Raw genomic sequence first — 18,552 nt, forward strand, 5'->3', positions numbered from 1 at the left:
TCGCGTATCACGCGCGACGAACGCGAGAGTTATTGGCTGCGTTCAGTAAAGCAGCTTTGCAACTGTGTAAAATTCTTCAATATGATTGGTTTATACATTTAGATCCAATCAGAAACTAAGGGCAAGACCAATCATATTGAAGAATTTTACAACAGTTGCAAAGCTGCTTTCTCTGCTGGACGCAGCCCATGTTTCGCTGTGCGAGCCAAACGGTGGTAGGAATTTAATTTTTTAAACATGATGGACGTGCAAAAAATCGATTTTTACTAAAAACGCGTTTCAGACCTTATTAATTTAAGATTATTGCAATTTTTAAACACAGACGTGCATCATTTTGATTGAAATTTTCCTCAGAATTTTTGTATAAATTTCAAAATTTTTCAGAATTTTTGAATAATTTTATAACTTTATAGAAAATTTCGTAGATCTTTTATATAAATTGAAACACTTTTCAAAAGTATCGAGGAAGTCTACATTATATTTAGAATTGTACACGCGAATTCTAAAATTTCTTGACTTCTGGTAAAGTCTTATAACAAATCTGAAAGTTTTAGATATTTTTTCAGAAATTGTAGAATAAAACATTTTTTAATATTTCATACTTCCCATATAAAATTCTAAGAAAATTTTTTCAGTGTTTCTGAAATGTGTTGTAATATGTATAAAAATTTTGAAAAAAAAATTTTCACCGAAGTAACATCCAAAAAATTGCAATATGATAACCGCGACAAAAATATTTAACTTCAAAAAGCCACATAGCCATTTAAATACGTTTTTTTTTTAAATACAGGACAAGCTGATACTTTATCCAAGCTTAATGAGGCAGAAATATTAATAGCTGATTGTGATTTATTAATACCTTATGCAAACAAGTTGACATCGGTCAAATGGGTACAGGCGACCTGGGCTGGCTTGGATAAATTCATTCCACATGTGCAAAATACGCGGAGAGATTATATATTGACTCGTTTCTCGGGTGAGTCATTTGGTCTGGCCATGTCCGAATACGTGATAGCGCAAATTGTCAACTACGAGCGTGACCAGAGACAACAGTACGAGAATCAAAGGCTTGCTGAATGGAAACAAGAAGGCAGATTGATAAACCACAGATTTATACATGATTTAACCATAGGTATCTTAGGAGTAGGAACAATAGGAAAGTCGGGTAAGCTGCGAACAAAAGAACAAAAGAATACAGTCATTTGCATTATACTAGTATAGATTAAAGCATACTAAAAATTGATATACAGCAAATTAGTAAAGTAAATGTAAAAACACATAAATATTTTAAACAATTAAATGCTCAATAATATTATCGTGTTATTCAACAAAATATACATGTATTATTTTATTGTCAAAGTTGATTGTCATTGAATTTAGATACTTTATATAAAACAGTTTTTAATATACACTAATTCAGCGTAATGTGAGTGTGACCGAATTCATTATTAATTTTACATAAAACGTGTAAGCAAGTAATAAAGTTTCAATAAAAATTTTTTCATCTTTTAATATATTTACATAGTCGCAGAGAAGTTAAAGTTATTTGGCGCAACTATCTGGGGAATGACACGTACCATTCCGAAAGAGAAATTACCATACCTCGATGAACACAGAACCGTAGATAATTTGCCGGACATCCTGAAGAATTGCGACTACATCATTAATGTGTTACCTTCGACTCAGGACACGATAGGACTTTTAAATGGTAACGTCTTGGAGCATTGCAAAGACAAGAATACAGTTTTCATGAACGTAGGCCGGGGTTCCGTTATTAGACAAATGGACTTAATAAACGCTCTTGAGCAGAAGTGGATTTCAGCTGCTATTTTAGATGTGTTTGAAAAAGAACCATTGCCAAAGGAGAGCAAGTTATGGAGCCTTCCACAAGTAATTTGTCAATTATTAACTAAAAAAATTTTAATCTTTAGAACTAACAATACTATTGTCTGTTTAGGTAACAATCTCGCCACATAATTCAGCTGTAACGACTGCTCATAATGTTGCGAAGCTATTCGCCGCGAATTATGCTAGATATGTAAACGGAGAAAGCATGATAAATGTGTTTGATTTTAATAAAGGCTATTAAAAGTCTGGGGCTGTACAGTATTTCGTCACGATAACAAGAAGCGTACACACAATAAATATTTATTGTTAAAATATACGTACAGATTAAAATAAACATATTTTAGACATCTTGAGCTTCGTAATTGTTTCTGATATTAAAGTTTAAGTCACATACAACTTAATCTTATATAATTTTCCAAAAAATAAAATAAAATGCCTATTATCTTTTATATAATTCTTTAAGATACGTACATTTAGACTCAAACTATCTATTAAATATAGGTATCTCTCTGTTATAACATAAAATAAAATTCGCAAAATAAATTATATAATTTACTTTCGACTGAGAGAGAATAAGTAAAATAAATTAGATACATACCTCTACATATTGAAATATTAAACTTTAAGTAACAGTTTTTAAATATAAAAAAAAACGAACTATCTTAATATCTGAAATGGTTTGATTATATTAGCAATTTATCAATTGCTAATAATCTAAAGTATAAAAATCTAAATAAATATATAAATGTTTTTATATTATATATTATGCATGAACACCATATATCTCTCTTCGCATGACATTGTACACATGGAGGTATATTAAAGTAAAATATTATGGAAAGATATAGAAACCTATTCAGTAGGCGTCTCTTCAGTAGGCGTTTCTTCAATAGGCCGAGGGGATGGAACCAAACCACGGATGCACAAGTCGTATACTACCTCTTCAATTTTTTTTACGTCATACTTGAGAGCATCAAAACGTTTCCTCAATATATCATTCTTTAAGTTTAATAGCCGAAAACCTGCGTTTAATTCATTAACGAATGTTGCAATTTCTATCGGCCAAGCATAATGACCATTCGTGACGCTATTTACAGCAAAACGGCTCTAAAAAGAACATATAGTTATGAAACTGTCATGTGAGAAGAATATACATACCATTATAGAAAATACATACCAATTCGGCAGACAACTGAAGCAGACCCAGTAAAAAATCTTCCAGATCCAAATGGAAGCCGTCCTCTCTGTTATTTTTTACTGCAAGAAGAATGAAAATTATTCTGAGTTTATTAAAATTTAATATATAAAAGCAAATGTTTAAATGTTATTTAAATTCACAGAATTATTTAAACATTGAATATAATTATTTATATACCTCCTAATATATCTGCAACAGTTTTCTTGTTAACTAAGAGTTTAATTTCGAAATATATTACTAGAGCAACTAGAAAGCACAGCCTTTGAGTGACAAAACGCCATTGATCGTGGTAACGATAATACTGATTGCTTGGTACCACTTCAGCAAGACTCGCATATTGTATCCTTATGTCCGCAAATATCTCTCTTGCTTTTGAACAATATTTCGATACAACTGTAATTTACAAATAACAAGTAAACTATAATATATGATATATTATATATATATATATATATGAAGTTCTAAAAAAATTATATCTAAAAACAGACTTATATTTTCCTCCATTGTGTGATGCACTGTGTGAATATTTTGCAATGTCATCAATATATCCCTAGAATTTTTCTCGATATTCTTCACAATGACACGGATTTGCTAAAACAAAAAGAAAAAATTGATAAAACACTGAGAACATATTTTGCTGTCTCTCTTTGCTTCCTATCTTGATTTTATCTCCTGCTTTTTCTCTTTCTTTGCCACCGTTCAATCAACAATCATGTTTCTGATTCAAAGTTTGTTTTATCTTGGGAGACAGAAAACGAAGAGAAACGCGATAAGAGACAAAGGCGAGAGATACAAAAGCAAAAATCAGGCTTGAAAGATACGGAAAACAATCTGGCTTTTAGCAGCACAAGAAGAGAGTCGATAACACTCCTCAACATACTTTCTGAGTTCTTTGAAGTAGAATCTCATTCAAAAGAGTGAAAACTGAGCCAGCCTTGAAAAAGTTTAATTTTCAATCTTTGAGAGTGAGATTTTACTTTTCAAAATGACAATTTACGTTGAGAATGTAGAATTAGTGTTACAATAGACAAGTTGTTAAATTTTCGCGAACCTCTCAAAATTTAAACGGGACTGGAAAAGAAATAGGAAGATACGAAATTGCACGCAATCTGGTTCACAACATAACCTAATCAGAGTCCGTTCTTGAACACGTCAATACGCACCTCGCGTATTTCTTGCTCGTTATTCAGACAGTCTTGGAACGAAGTGAACATTTCCGTTATCGTAGAGGACATGGTGTCTTCCATGGTGTTTTATTTAAGAGGAAAAGTTACTTTCGCACAATATTGAACTGTGTATATGTATGAATCACGCCGATCAATCTTGCGAATGAAAACCAGAATGAACGTCGACAACAATCTGCAAACAACAACGCGGCGTACACGTGGCCACGTGATTCGCTGGTTCGATCACAGATGGCGACACTGAGCGGTTTTTGCGCGCGATAGTGCGTCCAGTTACAATTAGATGGCGCTAGTTGGTCGATTGTCCGTTCAGCTGCGTTCAGCGATCAATTTCATCTTTTTACATTTGATAAAAAAATTAAACGATATGTATTATTCAAATATAATATGCAAATAACAGAACATATTTATATATAATTACGAAACAAAAAATATAGCCCCATTTTATTGCATTTATATAAAATGCTTTTTTGAGATAATTTATTACTTTATTTCTTACTAAAAAAAAAAGCTTAATTATATCTAAGTTTCAATATTAAATCAGATTTATTATTAATTATGTTATGCATGTATTTCTACGCGATTTTATAGCCTGCTGCGCACGTCGTTTATTAATTCATAATATACGAAACAGCGCTATATATATAATTTTATAAATAAATTCATCTTTATTTGCATATAAATTAGAATGACAAATAAAGACGAAAATATATATATTTGATTTTTCAAAAATCTCTCTCTCATGAATGGGACATATAAACTTTCTGAAATTATCTGTCTATTCGCAAGTGATATTTTTATATTTATTAAACGTAATAAAATTTCTCGGAAGATATCATAAATTTATTCGCTTATATTTGGACTCTATATTTCGATTCCAATGCCAGAGCGCGGAGGGTCGAAACTCGAAAACAAGCCTGGGCGGCGCGCACGATGTAGCGAGTTCGAGCCGAGCTGCGAGTTGCGAGCTGCGAGCACAGCGAGAGGCGGCATCGGTGAGCGAGCCGCGTCGGCCGCGTCCGTTCGGGCGTTCGCAAGGTCTCGTGCTCGAGGTATATAAATAGAAACCAGTAGGTCCTGCTGCGCGCGCGAACTCAAGAAAGGCGGCAGCGGCGGCTTGGAATTCTGCATACAAGCCGCCCGCCGCGCAGCATCACTGATCACGCACAGGTCGCGGAGGACGCCAATCCCGCTCATCCCTCCAATGGGGGAGAGAATTCGCGGGCGTGTCATTGATCCCGATACACGCTGGCGGTTGAGCAACATCCACGGTGAGAGCAGGCGAGAGAGGAGGGCGAGGGACTTGTTTTATGGAAAAATCCGCGCGCGCCCACGTTGAACGTTCACGGGCGCGATCGCTCGCTCGCTCGCTCGCTCGCAGTTAATCGGTGCGAGGAGTCGCGAGGAATCCGTGGTCGATTGTCCGAAACGATCGACGGAAAAACGTGCTTCCATTTGCTTTTTACCGGACTAGATGCGGAAACTGACGTCATTCCGAGATTTTTTCGCGGAAAGAGAGGGATGTTTTGCAAAGAATTTTCCCACGCCTCGACTAGATTCTTATTGATAGAATCACATGATCGATTTTGATCGTTGGATCCTCTTCCTCTTCCTTCTCGATCTTGACCTCTTCGCCGATGTTTTGGTAACAATAGGCTTGTTTTTTTTAACTGAACTTCTTGTACAGTTTATCTTTCCTCTTTTTTTTACGTCGCAGAGTAAAAGAACCGGTTTCACCATCTCCGATTAGCTCGATTGACCGATTATTCCATTGGAATTGACCAATCGCATTTGTCGTTAAGTAGAATTAATCAGAATTGATCAATCACGATCGATCCGACCAAGCTATTGGAGATGGTGAAACCAACTCAAAGAGAAAAAATGAATTGTGTAAGTAGTTCAATTAAAAAGAATAGACTGACGTTCGTTTCTATCACTTATCTATAATTAACTTTAATCTCGGTTTGACTTATTTTTTGTCTTTTCGTTATAGTTTTAAAAATTAGAAAAAGATGAAAAGTAAGTTAAACCGAGATTAAAGTTAATCTACATTGACAGAAATAGGTCCGTTTCTACCAATGTAGATTAACTTTAATCTCAGTTCAACTTACTCTTTATCTTCTTTTACTTCTTAGAACTAGAAAAAGATGAAAAGTAATTATTAGTTGAACCTGGACCAAAGTTAATCTAAATTAGTGAAAACAAACATAAAGATATCTATATGTATATTCCATCAATGTAGATTAATTTTAATCTCTTCTCACACAGCACACTTCATCCGATCAAAGGACATCCTGGGAACATCTTCAGGACATAGAGATGTCTTCAATGGACGTCTATAAGATGTGCTCTGAGTGAACTGTATAGAAATTGTTACTTTTGGAGCCTCGTATACTTAATGAAGATTGATTCGCGAGATCCTGTTAAATTATAATCGTGCTCTCGTTATGCGTGCGAGTCGCGTTTCTACCATCCGGGATCCAATGAAGAAACGATGAAGAGAGGCACTCGGCCTTGCGACGGCCTTCGCCGGCTGCGCGGACCTCCTCGCGCTATACTCCGTTCGCGATTACTTCGAATGCACGCGAATTTTTCGCGACTCATTCCATCGCGTTCTGTCGAGATTAAAAAAAAAACCGATATCTCGCCTCCCGTTCTGAAAACCGGCGCTGAAGACATTTTACGCAGCGCGATGTAATGGCGCCGATAACATTCGTGAAAGCTTTTGCGGTATCTTTCCTCGTTATGTAAAGCGGTCAACAGCCCGCATACATATACAATGTATGTACGCAAACGAAGCTCGGTTATATACGGGAGGAGCAGAAGGAAGAGACGGCGATAAAGGCAACGGCGGGAGGACCCCGTTAAACTTCGCATTCTTCTCCTCTCCGGCAGGCATCAATCTCAATAAAATATCCTGCCGGCGCGGATCATCGTAAATTCGTGGTACCTCGGGAACGCTCTTGCTCTTCGTCTCCGTTGTGCGCTATTTTTAGCGATGCCGATCTTATCTTGGCGAGAAAATAACGCGGGCGCACGTACGCGGGCCTCACCGGCGTGTAAAGGGACCTCTCGTCCCTCCTTACCTCTTCCTGACCCCGAGATGTTCCCGTCAACAACACGAGGGATATTTGCGCGATTCGCATGGGTAACACCTTGCGTGCTGTACAACAACGATCGCGATTCCCTGGAAAGGAAAAAATCCTGCTCGCACGATCGAGAAGAGTGACATTTCCAGAGCGAATCCGCCCAAGAAACATTACCAATTATATCAAGAGAAAGTCAAAGTGACTTTATTTTGATTTTTAGTAACAAAATTTTATTGAGAATCAAAATCGAGTCAGTCTGATTTTTTATTGATTTTTGTGTGTTTCTTGGGTGGTTGACAGTGTCGAGAGGCAACGGTGAGAATGTAAATATTTAATTAGTATTAACTAAAGGAATATGTATTAAGATTTAATACATTTTTTTTTTAGATGGTAACATTAATATTCATGAAAAAAAAATGTACGAGTTACACGTATGGAATGAAAATTTGAATAACCGGCATGGTTGAAAACTAGTCGCGGGCAATTTAGAGGTAAACCCGATATTTTGCAATCACTTTCACCACATTACTTACGAATCGCGGACAAACAGACGAAATATGTATACGTCGCAGTCACAGTAGCGACGCAATTGCCGCGGAAGCGGCTTATGATTCAATGTTTGCGCGCTTTAAACAGGTTTGCGCGGATTTAGCATAAGCTCAGCGCGTGCAAGTACTAGAGTAACAAATCATATTTACACATATAAATATGGAAACGGATGTCTGAGAGAATAATTTGAAAAAAAGCAAGAAGCACATAACGCGCCCTTTGAGAATTCCGTCGAGCAAGGTGCACGGAGATTGCATTGTTCCCTGCCCGCCAGTCATTATAACAATTTTTATCTGATTTAAGAATAAAAATGTAACCGCGATGTTCATCGGGTTTTTTTTAATTGTAATTATAACGTAATTGTAAAGCTTATAGTGTTACTTTACAGTTCACGTTCTTTTATATACTTCCCACGATTATATTTCGCGAGAGAAAAATGTTATCGTCTTATTATTATTATATTAAATTTTTTCATGATTGGTCTTGCCCTTAGTTTCTCACTGGATTTAAATGTATAAACCGATCATGTTAAAGAATCTTACAGCAGTTGTAAAGCTGCTTTTTCTGCTGAACGCAGCGTGCTTGAGATTGTCACATAATTATTTTGGTGGTCCAACAAAATTATTTTCAGATTTATATCTATCTTTTTGGATACCTCAGCAAAATTGTTCTTTCCGTGTTGGAAAAATAGACGGTAAAATAGCTGCACAGACTCTCGAAGTTTCTTCATCTCGCAACGTAATCTTGGCGAACCGGCATCTCAATCGCCAAGCAAAGACGCAAACGACCTTTAAATCTTCTTTTAAACCTGAAGTTGTAAGAAATTGACCAATCACAGTCGAGGAGAACAATCGACTATGATTGGTCAATTTCTTACGGCTTAAGGCTTAAGTTTTGCACCTTAACATCTCATTATAGACACAGCTTAACGTGAACAAGTGCGAATGTAACACATGCAAAATGCATCGACGTAAATGTCAGGGTCACCAGCAACATAACGCAGAAAATACCAATTAAATATCAATGCTACCCCGATGGATTTATATTTATAGAAACAGATATTTTCTCATGTGCCAATCGGATCAAAGGTTGCAAAATGCGGCGAACGGGAACGTAAAACACAACCGGATTGTCATTATCCCGAGAAGTTGCATATCAGCCTCTCGCGAAGAACGAATCTTCTGCATATCTTAAATCGATCTACTTCTTCCAGTTCTCTTCTGTATTGCTTCCTGTTAAGCTCGCTCGGTTTTTTTTCCGTAAAGATCTTCCCTGTCATTCCTTTTTCTTTCTTGCAGGTTGTTTTTCCAAGTCCGATCGAACGGAATTACACGGCTGGAACGTCTCAAGATTAATCGCGCGTTTTCTGGCCGCGATCTAGACTTTGCTTGGCGTTCTCACGTAGTATGAAGGGAATTTTTCTTGGACCGGCTTCAGCAGAGGAGAACCGGGGACGCAATGATCAAACGGGAAATTAAACGAGGCTCGTATTGCATCGTTAACGTACCATGCGGCGTTCATTAATTTTTCCATCGGAAAACAAGCTGCGTAAACACCGATAGATGGTCCCGACCGATCTTGGTCCCCGATCGATTACGCGGACGACCAAAGCAACCGGTTGCCGATACGCAGCGAACGCCGCGGCCGTTTGCTCGACGTTGCATTTTCGGATTGTTGACGATTATTCAAGGTGTGTATGTTTAATTAACTGGGAATCCATTGTATTATAGGCTTTATACAATAATTATCTAAGCTTTAAGTCTTAAACTATAAAAAATTGACCAATCATAGTTGAATATAAGAAGAATAATTGACTATGATTGAGTCCAATTATGGCTTAAGAATTAAAACTTATGATGGAAAAAACAGCCTAAGGTTGCCATGACCAAAAGTCGCCCATCAATATGTTTTTTGATTATAAGAACTATAGTACAATTGTGATAACCGTCATATTGGCATATCTTAACGGTTATGGCTGTAAAGATATGTTCATTTTATGGTTATTACAACCAAATGTATTGATGGGCGAAAATTATCATTATTTCCGGTTGTGGCAACCGTAACATTTTTTCTGTGTAGGTAATGATTTATTGTAGAAAGCTCATTAGGCTAAGTCCACAACCTTGCTTTAAGATGCCGTAAAGCCGTAAGCTGCAAGTTGTAAGTGACGATATATCAGCCACAGAACTTATACTTTCAGGCCGTAAGAATTGGATTTTGCTCAATTCGCTCAAGTCGTTTATACAATATGTATGCGATGTTACTTTATACTTGACTTCAGTCTTGTGTTACAAGAAAGGGAATTTTTAAGATTATTTACAGGAGTTTATATAATAATACAAGAAAAGCATAAATATCTCTGGCCAATAAGTTAAGAGTAAAGTTTAATTTGTAAGGTAAAAGCAAAGAGTGAAATAAAGTATAATAAAGTAACATCGCGTATATGTATGTGACGTTACTTTATACTTTACTTTATCCTTTGCCTTACAAATAACAGAAGCTTATTTTCCAGACTTGATATACACAGGGTTATCGCTCGCTCGTTTCTCCTCCCGACTTGGCGGACTCGACAATCTCTCGGCATAAGAGATCGGGACAGGAGGAAGAGCTGGATACTCATTCCGCGATGTACGCGACTAAACGTAGTCCTGTATTGGCGGCGCCATACCGAAGAAACGCCCTCGAGCGCAATAACTTTTTACGTCACGGCTCGAGAATTTTCTCCCCCGCCGATTGCTCGCCGTCGCGGAACAACCGTCGTTGCTGGCGTGATGTCGGACCGTTAAGGGCCACGAGTACGAGCCGCCGAGGAATCCGCGGTATTCAAGCGAATCGGCTCGGAATCGCGCTCGTTATCGTACATCAGCCACATTGACACGCTCCTCGTAGCTGCACGTTGCGAAAAAAATAAACGCGAGTTCTTAATTAAGACAAATGGTCACTCGATATCTTGCATCGAGAGACTATGATCTTTAAATAGATACATAGGTGAAGTTCTCAGAATACCTCAAAATTTTTATTTTTATACTTTTTTAGTTATATTTTTTAGTAATGCGTATAATTTAATTTATGTTATTTATACTCTTTTATGAGATAGAAAAATGTAAAAATAATGAACTTTAAACTTCTAGGCAATATTATTTATTTTTTTTATTAAGAATAAGGTTTTTAGGATAACTCTGGGTCATAATCTTGCTTAAAGAGGCCGTAAGTCGTAAAGCTGTAAAAAATTAATCAATCTCGACTATGAAAAAGATATTCGACGATGATTGATTTTCTTACGGCTTTAAGACTTACAGCCTCTTAAAGCAAGGCTGTGGACCTAAATTTTATGTATGGGATGCTGTATCTATCTATCTATCAAATGTTAATTTCGCAAAATAAATTCCGATAATTTTTTTCTTTTTAAATATACTCCTATTCTTCGAAGGACATGAACGTAGATAAAATACCCTTGTCAGAGGGATGCCGAGTCGTGTTTATAACGTTGCAACTTCGTGCGTCTTCTCGGTCGGCGTCAGGTTCATCGCGCGAGTATAATAAGTTACATAAGAGCTGAGCGTAAACGTCCGGGCTGTGCAATTATAAATTTTATGCATCCCATTACGTGGGATTACAACTCGTAGAGCGTCGCTTGTCAACGGCGTACATATACATAGTTGCCAGAGTCTCTTGCTTTTCTCGCCAGGACGTCTCGCTGCACGATTGGCCGCACGCGGTTGAATTAGTCGCGAATGCAAAACGTACGTGATATACGCCTTGGGGAGGCCAACAAAAACTGGTCGATGTATTATGGATGCTGCTCGCTAGATCGCCTTGCTCGAGAACCAGCCTTGCTTCAGATCGTCAGCCACTCCTGATGTGATACGTAAGCATTGAAAGCGGCAAAAAGCAAGTCTTCTATTTAAAAAAAAAACGTAATTCATTTCACATTCCTTTTATCGATAATATGCGCATTTAATATTAGTTTATGTTATATATTGTAGAATCTCAAAAATAAATGCGTGCATTTATCGATAAAAAGTGAAAAATCGATGAGGAATGAATTCTGTAACTATGGATATATATATCTATATATGTTTCTTCCTCCTTACTTGTAATAATTTATTGAATTATGTTATAATATAATGAATTAATTTAATTCGTGCATTAAAGGTACTCTCTAAAATCTTTAGAGTGAATTGTCATTCTATCTGAAGAGTCACTCCGAAAACTCACTTTTAAATATTGAGCTACTCTTTTTCAAGATCGATTCAGTTTTCGCTTTTTAGAGTGAGATTTCATTTCAAAGAATTTAGAGAGTAGACAATTTTTGTCTGCACGAGGCGTCCTTGTGACACACGCGTATTCACCGCGCTTCTTTGCAGGCTGTCTGCGAATAGAAGTCCGAAGACCACCGCCGCCTCAGGTAAAACGACGAAGAACGCTGAACTTTGCTCTTTACCATGTGCCGTGTTGCCGGCGAGACGTTATTACGATCATTACTGACTGTCGTTTCCCATCGTTCCTCTGCTCCGCGACGCCGAGAGACGACGTATGCAAATTCCGTCGGGGGATCATCTCCTCGTTCCTCTTCGACGTCGCTAGCTGGAATGCAAAGGGAGAGATGAGGATATCGATGCTATCTGCATCCCAAGGAACGCATCAAAGTCAACAAAAAATCAAAATGACTTCATTTTGAAACTTAGTCAATAAGCAGTCAAATTTTGCAACTAGAAATCATCATTTTGACTTTCTCTTGACTTGGTATGCTCCTTGGACAATCTCAATTATATAGTATTTTCAATTCGAATGGGTTTATACCGACTTGGGTAACGATCATAACTTTTTTCCTAAGACGGAAACATGAAAAGTGAAAATGTTTTGTATGTATACGTACATACATACATAAAATTTTTCACTTTTCACCCCAAGAACAAGTCATTATATGATATCAAAATGATGTCAAAATGACTCCAAAATGACCACTAAAAGTCATTTTTCAACCATTTCCGATTCATTTTAATGTCATTTTGACATTATCGTGACTTGTTCTGCTTGGGACATTTCCGCTCTAGAGAAGAAGTTACATGATCAATACCCAGGGTTGGATTAATCACGTCACATGCTTTACCATTGGTTGACGTTACATGCTCTACCAATTGTAGAGCACACAATGTCATTAATCCAATCCAAGTCGGTGCAAACTTGCCCGAGTCGAAAACGCTATTAGGGCTACGTTCTAAAACTTCCTCTCCGAGGAAAATTTTACTCGAAATATATAGTACACGTAACGTATACTGTAGCATATAGAGTAAAATCTTCCTCGGAGAGGAAGTTTTGGAACGTAGTCTAGATAAATTAAGTCGCGCGCAGGAATGCGTCAGACTACTCGCAATCGGAGGGAGAGACGAGCGGTTTTCCGCTCGAGCGGAGGTGCCTTTGCGTTTCGAGCTGGTCGATCGATCGGGTCTTCCAACAGGTCCTATGAAACCAACTCGCCGGACTAGTTAATAAATTATCGTAGTCCGCCATCTTCGTCCGCGCGCGGACTCGCGTCGCTGGCAATTGCAAAATGAAGCCCGCGATCGCAGGTAGGGTATATACATGCGTGTTGTGTATGTATTGTGTTACATATAAATATATAAAAGAGGAGATAAGTATCGTATCTCATGGAGAATGTTTCGCTAGTTCAAATTCTGAAGAATCTCAGGGAAGTCATGGATTGGTCTACCGGTTAATGGAACCGTCGCGCATCGCCGCCATCTAGTCGTCTTCTAGCCGGCAGTAAAATCTACCTATATATATATATATATATATATATATCCATGAATGAGACAGACATTTATAATTAACGCTGCCAGCGTTCTCAGCGTCTCGCCGATCCGCAAGCGGCTTAATTCGCGTAGACGAATCGTCGTTTCTCGGAATCGTCCACCCACGAATTTCGACGAAAAAGAGAAAGAAAGAGAGAACAAGGAGAAGAAAGAAGAGGAAGACGAGATTGGAAATTCGAGTGACCTTGGTGGCTAAGAAATCCAAGGAGAACAAGAAAGTTACAATAACGTTATTATATCGACTGAATCATGACAAAAGATTGATAAATCCATGGGGGGGCCTCTTTAGAAGTCTCCTTTTTAAAAAGTATTTATAGCAAAATTTTATATATTTTTAATATTTCTGAAATGCTTAATCACAATTTTGATATTCCAAAAATATATTTTAATTTAAGAAACATCCCAAGTATAAAAGCAAAGGTTCTATTATATCATTCTTCTTTTGTATTAATAACTTTAAATAAAACGTTTTATAAATTATGCATTAAGTAATACTTTTTCAATGTGATGAGTTAAATAATAATTTAATATTCCACCTTTTCATATTTGACCTTAAAAAAGAATTAGGCCTTAAAAAAGAATTAGCTCGAGGTGTACCAACGACCTTCCTTCTTGACAAATTTCTAGATCCGTCAATGAAAAAAAAGTGACATAAATTCTGTCATCATCGATCAATATGACGTCAAATTGACATTATTTTGACTTTCTTGTTCTCCTTGGGAATAAACGCGCCTTGATCAGCAATCAATCGGGAATGAGAATCCAAACAAACGGAACAGATGCGCGAGATGCTCTTCGAATGGCGTTCAATGATGTCGCTCGGCAGATTCAGGAAGAGAGTTAAATGGAAACCTTCTATCAAAAATTTTCTCAGCATTCTAAGCACCTCGTCACGTGGATGACGTCTGTATTTTGTTGGGGAGTTACGCGAACGACGGCTTTACCTCTCGTTTAGTTCGCGTTCGCCATCCGCAGACGGATAACATAAATTGAACGAAGTAAGACCTTCTGTGCGTTAGTCTAATGTCAGGGTTCCCGAGAAAATTACAGGCGTGATTTACGCACGCCGATGATCAGAGTGTTGAATTATGGTAATTTAATTGATGGATTCCGCGACTACGTGGGCTGGTCCGCTAATCGTGGATTTAATGAGAGGGAAAAGAACTTTCCGTAAATAACATAATTATCGTGCATTACAAAAACGGATAACTGAACACGTACAAGAGAATGTGATGGAATACACAGTAATGCTTTTTCGCTGAAATGATCTTGATCAGCCGGTATGAAGGTGCGGGCGTGCGCCGGCTCGCGAACAAAAAAGGCGACGAAACGGAATTCGAGCCGGTGCCCGTACTTCCTCCTGAGAGAAGGTCGCACTTATTTGCGCGGGTTTCCACACTTGGTACTGCCTTGGCCATAAATGGGTCGCAGCATCCATACGGTAACTTTTTACCGTACCGGGTCCGCTGCCGTTGGTTACTGTTCGCACGCATAAACAATGTTGCGAGTTGTACCAATGGTTACCGATTGTTATTTGCTTCCGCTTGTCGTAATATGTGTTTTTTTTTGTGTCATCGACATCGTTCAATTCTTCTGCACGTACACATTCTATATCTTTCGTGTGCACGATCCGAATGTATTGCAGTTAAATACTTCATAATTTATAAATTCTTCATGATTTCTTTCAAGATTTATAAATAACATTACCCATATTTTACAATTGGCTCAGTACTGGGCCAGTACTGACTACCATACATTGAAAGAAAAGATTGGCTGAATATAGCATTTTTAATTGGTCGCAGCAGTCAATTTTTGATTGCGTTAGTCTATCAAAATCTTATACTGATATTGCAGATAGGTTAAAGCAACCAAAAATTGGCTTCTGCAACAAAAAACAGGCTGTTGCAGCCAATTAAAAATGCTAGGCCAGGTTTTACCATCTAACCTGTTGCAGCAATCAATCCTTTCTTTCAGTGTAGTTCAGTTATTGGCGCAGTGCTGACTAAGTATTAAATAGTAACTTGGATCTTGTACTCGTAGATGATACCGGCTCAGTTATTATATTTTAGCTAGTCATTTGCCAATAATGGCTCATTACTGGCTGATAGAACTTTGGCCGTCATTTGTCAACCAATCATTTCTCAGTCATAGTCCAGTACTGATTGACAGAACCTTTCCTGTCATCAGTTGATAGTCGTAGTGTTGGCTAAGTGTTGATTTCATTGTAACTGCTGGCGACCTTATATGGGTTGTTTATATATTCAATTAAAAATAATCCGATTCAGTACTTTTTTTACTCTCGAACGATATTTGGAGCGAATTTCATAAATTCCAGCCATATTCTTTAATTCGTTCAAGTGATTAATAAAACTCACTTTAAATACGCTACTTGAAGTATTTATTACGACATATAAATTATCGACTACCTGCTACATTTTTGAACCATAGTTTTCATAGTTTGCGACCCATCTCAAATATACATGGCTTCGTCCGACGAGTATCTCACGAAAGCTACCGCTATGAAGGACGCGTGCATTAGCCGTATCGTGGTTCCCGGGTAATTCGCGTTGGTGCGTGCGACCTTCGTCGAAACTTGTCGATGAGAGATATGCCAGGTATACTTTAGATACAATGTAGCGAATAAAAAAAAGTCTGGTGCGTGACGGATGTTACCCCTACGCAAAGTGAAAACCGAAGTCGGCGCCACGTAGACGAGAAAGTGGTAACGCTGACTGAAAAAAAAAGAAAAAAAAATCCGTGACGAAAGTCTTTTCTTCAATCTTACTACTCGTTATGGAATCGAGGTTAAAAACGTAAGTAGAAGCGAGCAAAAAAGAAATAAAGGCAAACTGCAGATATTGCGTATATCTTGTCGATATACATATAGATTACTTATGCGGAAAGATAATTCGCATATATAACTGAAACCTTAATTATCGTTCAGATTATAAATTGCTTTTACAGAAATCCAATTTAATATTGAAAGATAGCGATTATAATTATTTATTTTAAGTACTAAAAACATTGGACAACAGTGATTTTAATACTTGAAATAAATAATTTATAAAAATGTAATACTGGAAGGTAGTGATTATAATTAGTCATTTTGAATATTAAAAGCATTGCTGTTCAGTGTTTTTATAATTTGTGCTAAACGGAGTGCTTTTAAAATAAATGTAATTAATCACCACCTTCTAGTGTTAATTATAATTTTTGTAAAGGTGGACAGATGCAAAAGTCCAGATTTAATACTGGAAGGTAGTGATTAATTACTATTTTCAATTTTGATTTTTAAAAGTACTGCTGTTTTTACAATATATACTTGTGTGTTTTTTATTAAAATAAATAATTAACCACACTACCTTCTAGTATTAAATTTCTGTAAAGCGACGTTTACAATGAAACTTTAAGGCGTAAAATTGAAGCTTTCTAAACTGTAAGAAATTGATCAATCATAATTGATTGTTCTCCTCACATTCAACTGTAATTGTCAATTTCTTACAGCTTTATAAACATCAAACGCTGATCAAAGACATATACTCGAAGAGATAAAAATTTTTGTGATATCTAATGATGATTTCCGATATCTGGAAGATTACAAACACCGATATTCCGCTGGTATTGAACATCGATATCCACGTTGATTTCCATTGAAAAGGAGGAAAAGATCAAGAGAACGATTGGCCGGTGTATTTTAAAAGCTGATTGATTCTCGCGTATTCCTCGCCTTCTCGTTTTTCCATGCGACGTCGCCGATGCAATTTGTAAGGTGCAATTTGTAAAGAGCTGCGGTTACACGCCGATTCGAGTTATACCGCTTCGTGCGATCTTCCTCGCTACAATGTGCCCGCGTGTGCGTGCGTACATGCGTGCGTTTCGATTAATTTCGTGGGTAGAAGTCGGCCAAAAAACGGCCGAAAGCCACCGGTGTGCCCGATCTCTCCACGAAGTCTCAAGTCCATGACGAGACGGAGGGACGAGGTGGCTGGTGGACGAGGTGTGTAAAACGAAAGAGAGAGAGAAGGAGACTGGCTCTTACGGGAGGAGAAGTAACTCCCTTCTCCTTCTTGAGCTCCCTCCACCTCCACAGACGGGTTCGCCATCGAAAGATGCTGGCTGCTGTTGCTCGCCGCTCTCTCACGTATAGCTAACGCATCACATATATATATATATATATATATATTAACGTCGCGAGCGAGTCAGCGAGCGAGTGAGCGAACGCGCATCTTAGCTTCCCGCGGTTAGTCCGTTGGTATAGTGGTTAGTGGGTGTGCACGCGGCTTACCGGTGAGTTGTGCATACCGTGCGTGTCATCATCGTCGTCGTCGTCGTCGTCATCGCCTTCGTCATCGTCGGAGTATTCCGCTTACGCGGCCGATACGCACGCTGGCCACGTACGCGCAAAGACAGACAGGATACACGCAATCCCACGTTACACTTCGTTTTTCGCGCGCTTAAGTTGGTTCGCCACGTGACAATTCGGGGATGATCGCGTTAATCGAGTACCGCGAGTGATTGAGATACGTGGAGCGTGTTCAGCAGATGAAAAGGATTTGTGCTTGATGATTATTTAATATGGTTGAGACTTGCCTTCGGTTCTTCGATAGATTATATGTGTAAGAATCAATAGTTGCGTTCAGCAAATAAAGCAGCTTTGTAACTGTTGTCAATTTTTGTAATATGGTTGCTCTTGCTCTTAATTCCTTACTGGATATAAATGTATAAAGCAGTCTTAAAGAATTGTACAACAGTTATAAAGCTACTTTCTCTACTAAACGCAACTAATGATAATAAAGAATCACTGCATGGATGAACCATTATTCCAAGGTACACACAAGAGTGAATAAAAAATCAAAATAACTCTTAAT

General features: G+C 37.8%; 2 protein-coding genes across 3 annotated transcripts in view; one reads left to right on the forward strand and one right to left on the reverse strand.

Annotated features, from left to right (window-relative positions):
• The window catches only part of LOC108765918 (glyoxylate/hydroxypyruvate reductase A), a 2,551-nt gene extending 387 nt beyond the window's left edge, over window positions 1-2,164 (forward strand). Inside the window, exons 2-4 of one of the 2 annotated variants that reach the window (XM_018514813.1) lie at window positions 791-1,162; window positions 1,523-1,890; window positions 1,958-2,164. In XM_018514813.1, coding sequence (XP_018370315.1) covers window positions 791-1,162; window positions 1,523-1,890; window positions 1,958-2,089 — 872 coding nt within the window. In that variant the 3' untranslated portion in view covers window positions 2,090-2,164. Of the gene's footprint in view, window positions 1-790; window positions 1,166-1,522; window positions 1,891-1,957 lie in introns of both variants that reach the window. The other variant, XM_018514812.1, reaches the window with a different exon arrangement.
• A 457-nt stretch (window positions 2,165-2,621) lies between these two features.
• On the reverse strand, window positions 2,622-4,403 carry trsn (translin). Its single transcript, XM_018514822.1, has 5 exons — window positions 4,210-4,403; window positions 3,535-3,637; window positions 3,224-3,439; window positions 3,026-3,105; window positions 2,622-2,955 (listed from the first exon to the last, which is right to left on the reverse strand). Exons 1-5 carry the CDS (start codon window positions 4,291-4,293, stop codon window positions 2,701-2,703), a joined length of 738 nt encoding a protein of 245 aa, XP_018370324.1. The 5' UTR covers window positions 4,294-4,403; the 3' UTR covers window positions 2,622-2,700.
• Window positions 4,404-18,552: the final 14,149 nt, after the last annotated feature.

Source organism: Trachymyrmex cornetzi, unplaced genomic scaffold (genome assembly GCF_001594075.2).
Source record: "Trachymyrmex cornetzi isolate Tcor2-1 unplaced genomic scaffold, Tcor1.1 scaffold56, whole genome shotgun sequence".
Taxonomy (NCBI): Eukaryota; Metazoa; Arthropoda; class Insecta; order Hymenoptera; family Formicidae; genus Trachymyrmex; species Trachymyrmex cornetzi.

Excerpts from the sequence above, each read along its gene's own strand:
- trsn (XM_018514822.1), bottom strand. The coding sequence starts at position 4,293 with ATGGAAGACACCATGTCCTCTACGATAACGGAAATGTTCACTTCGTTC. Across the intron at positions 3,440-3,534 it reads CACAATGGAGGAAAATATAA|TTGTATCGAAATATTGTTCA; the intron begins GTCTGTTTTTAG and ends TGTAAATTACAG. Across the intron at positions 3,106-3,223 it reads TGTTGCAGATATATTAGGAG|TAAAAAATAACAGAGAGGAC; the intron begins GTATATAAATAA and ends TTCTTCTTGCAG.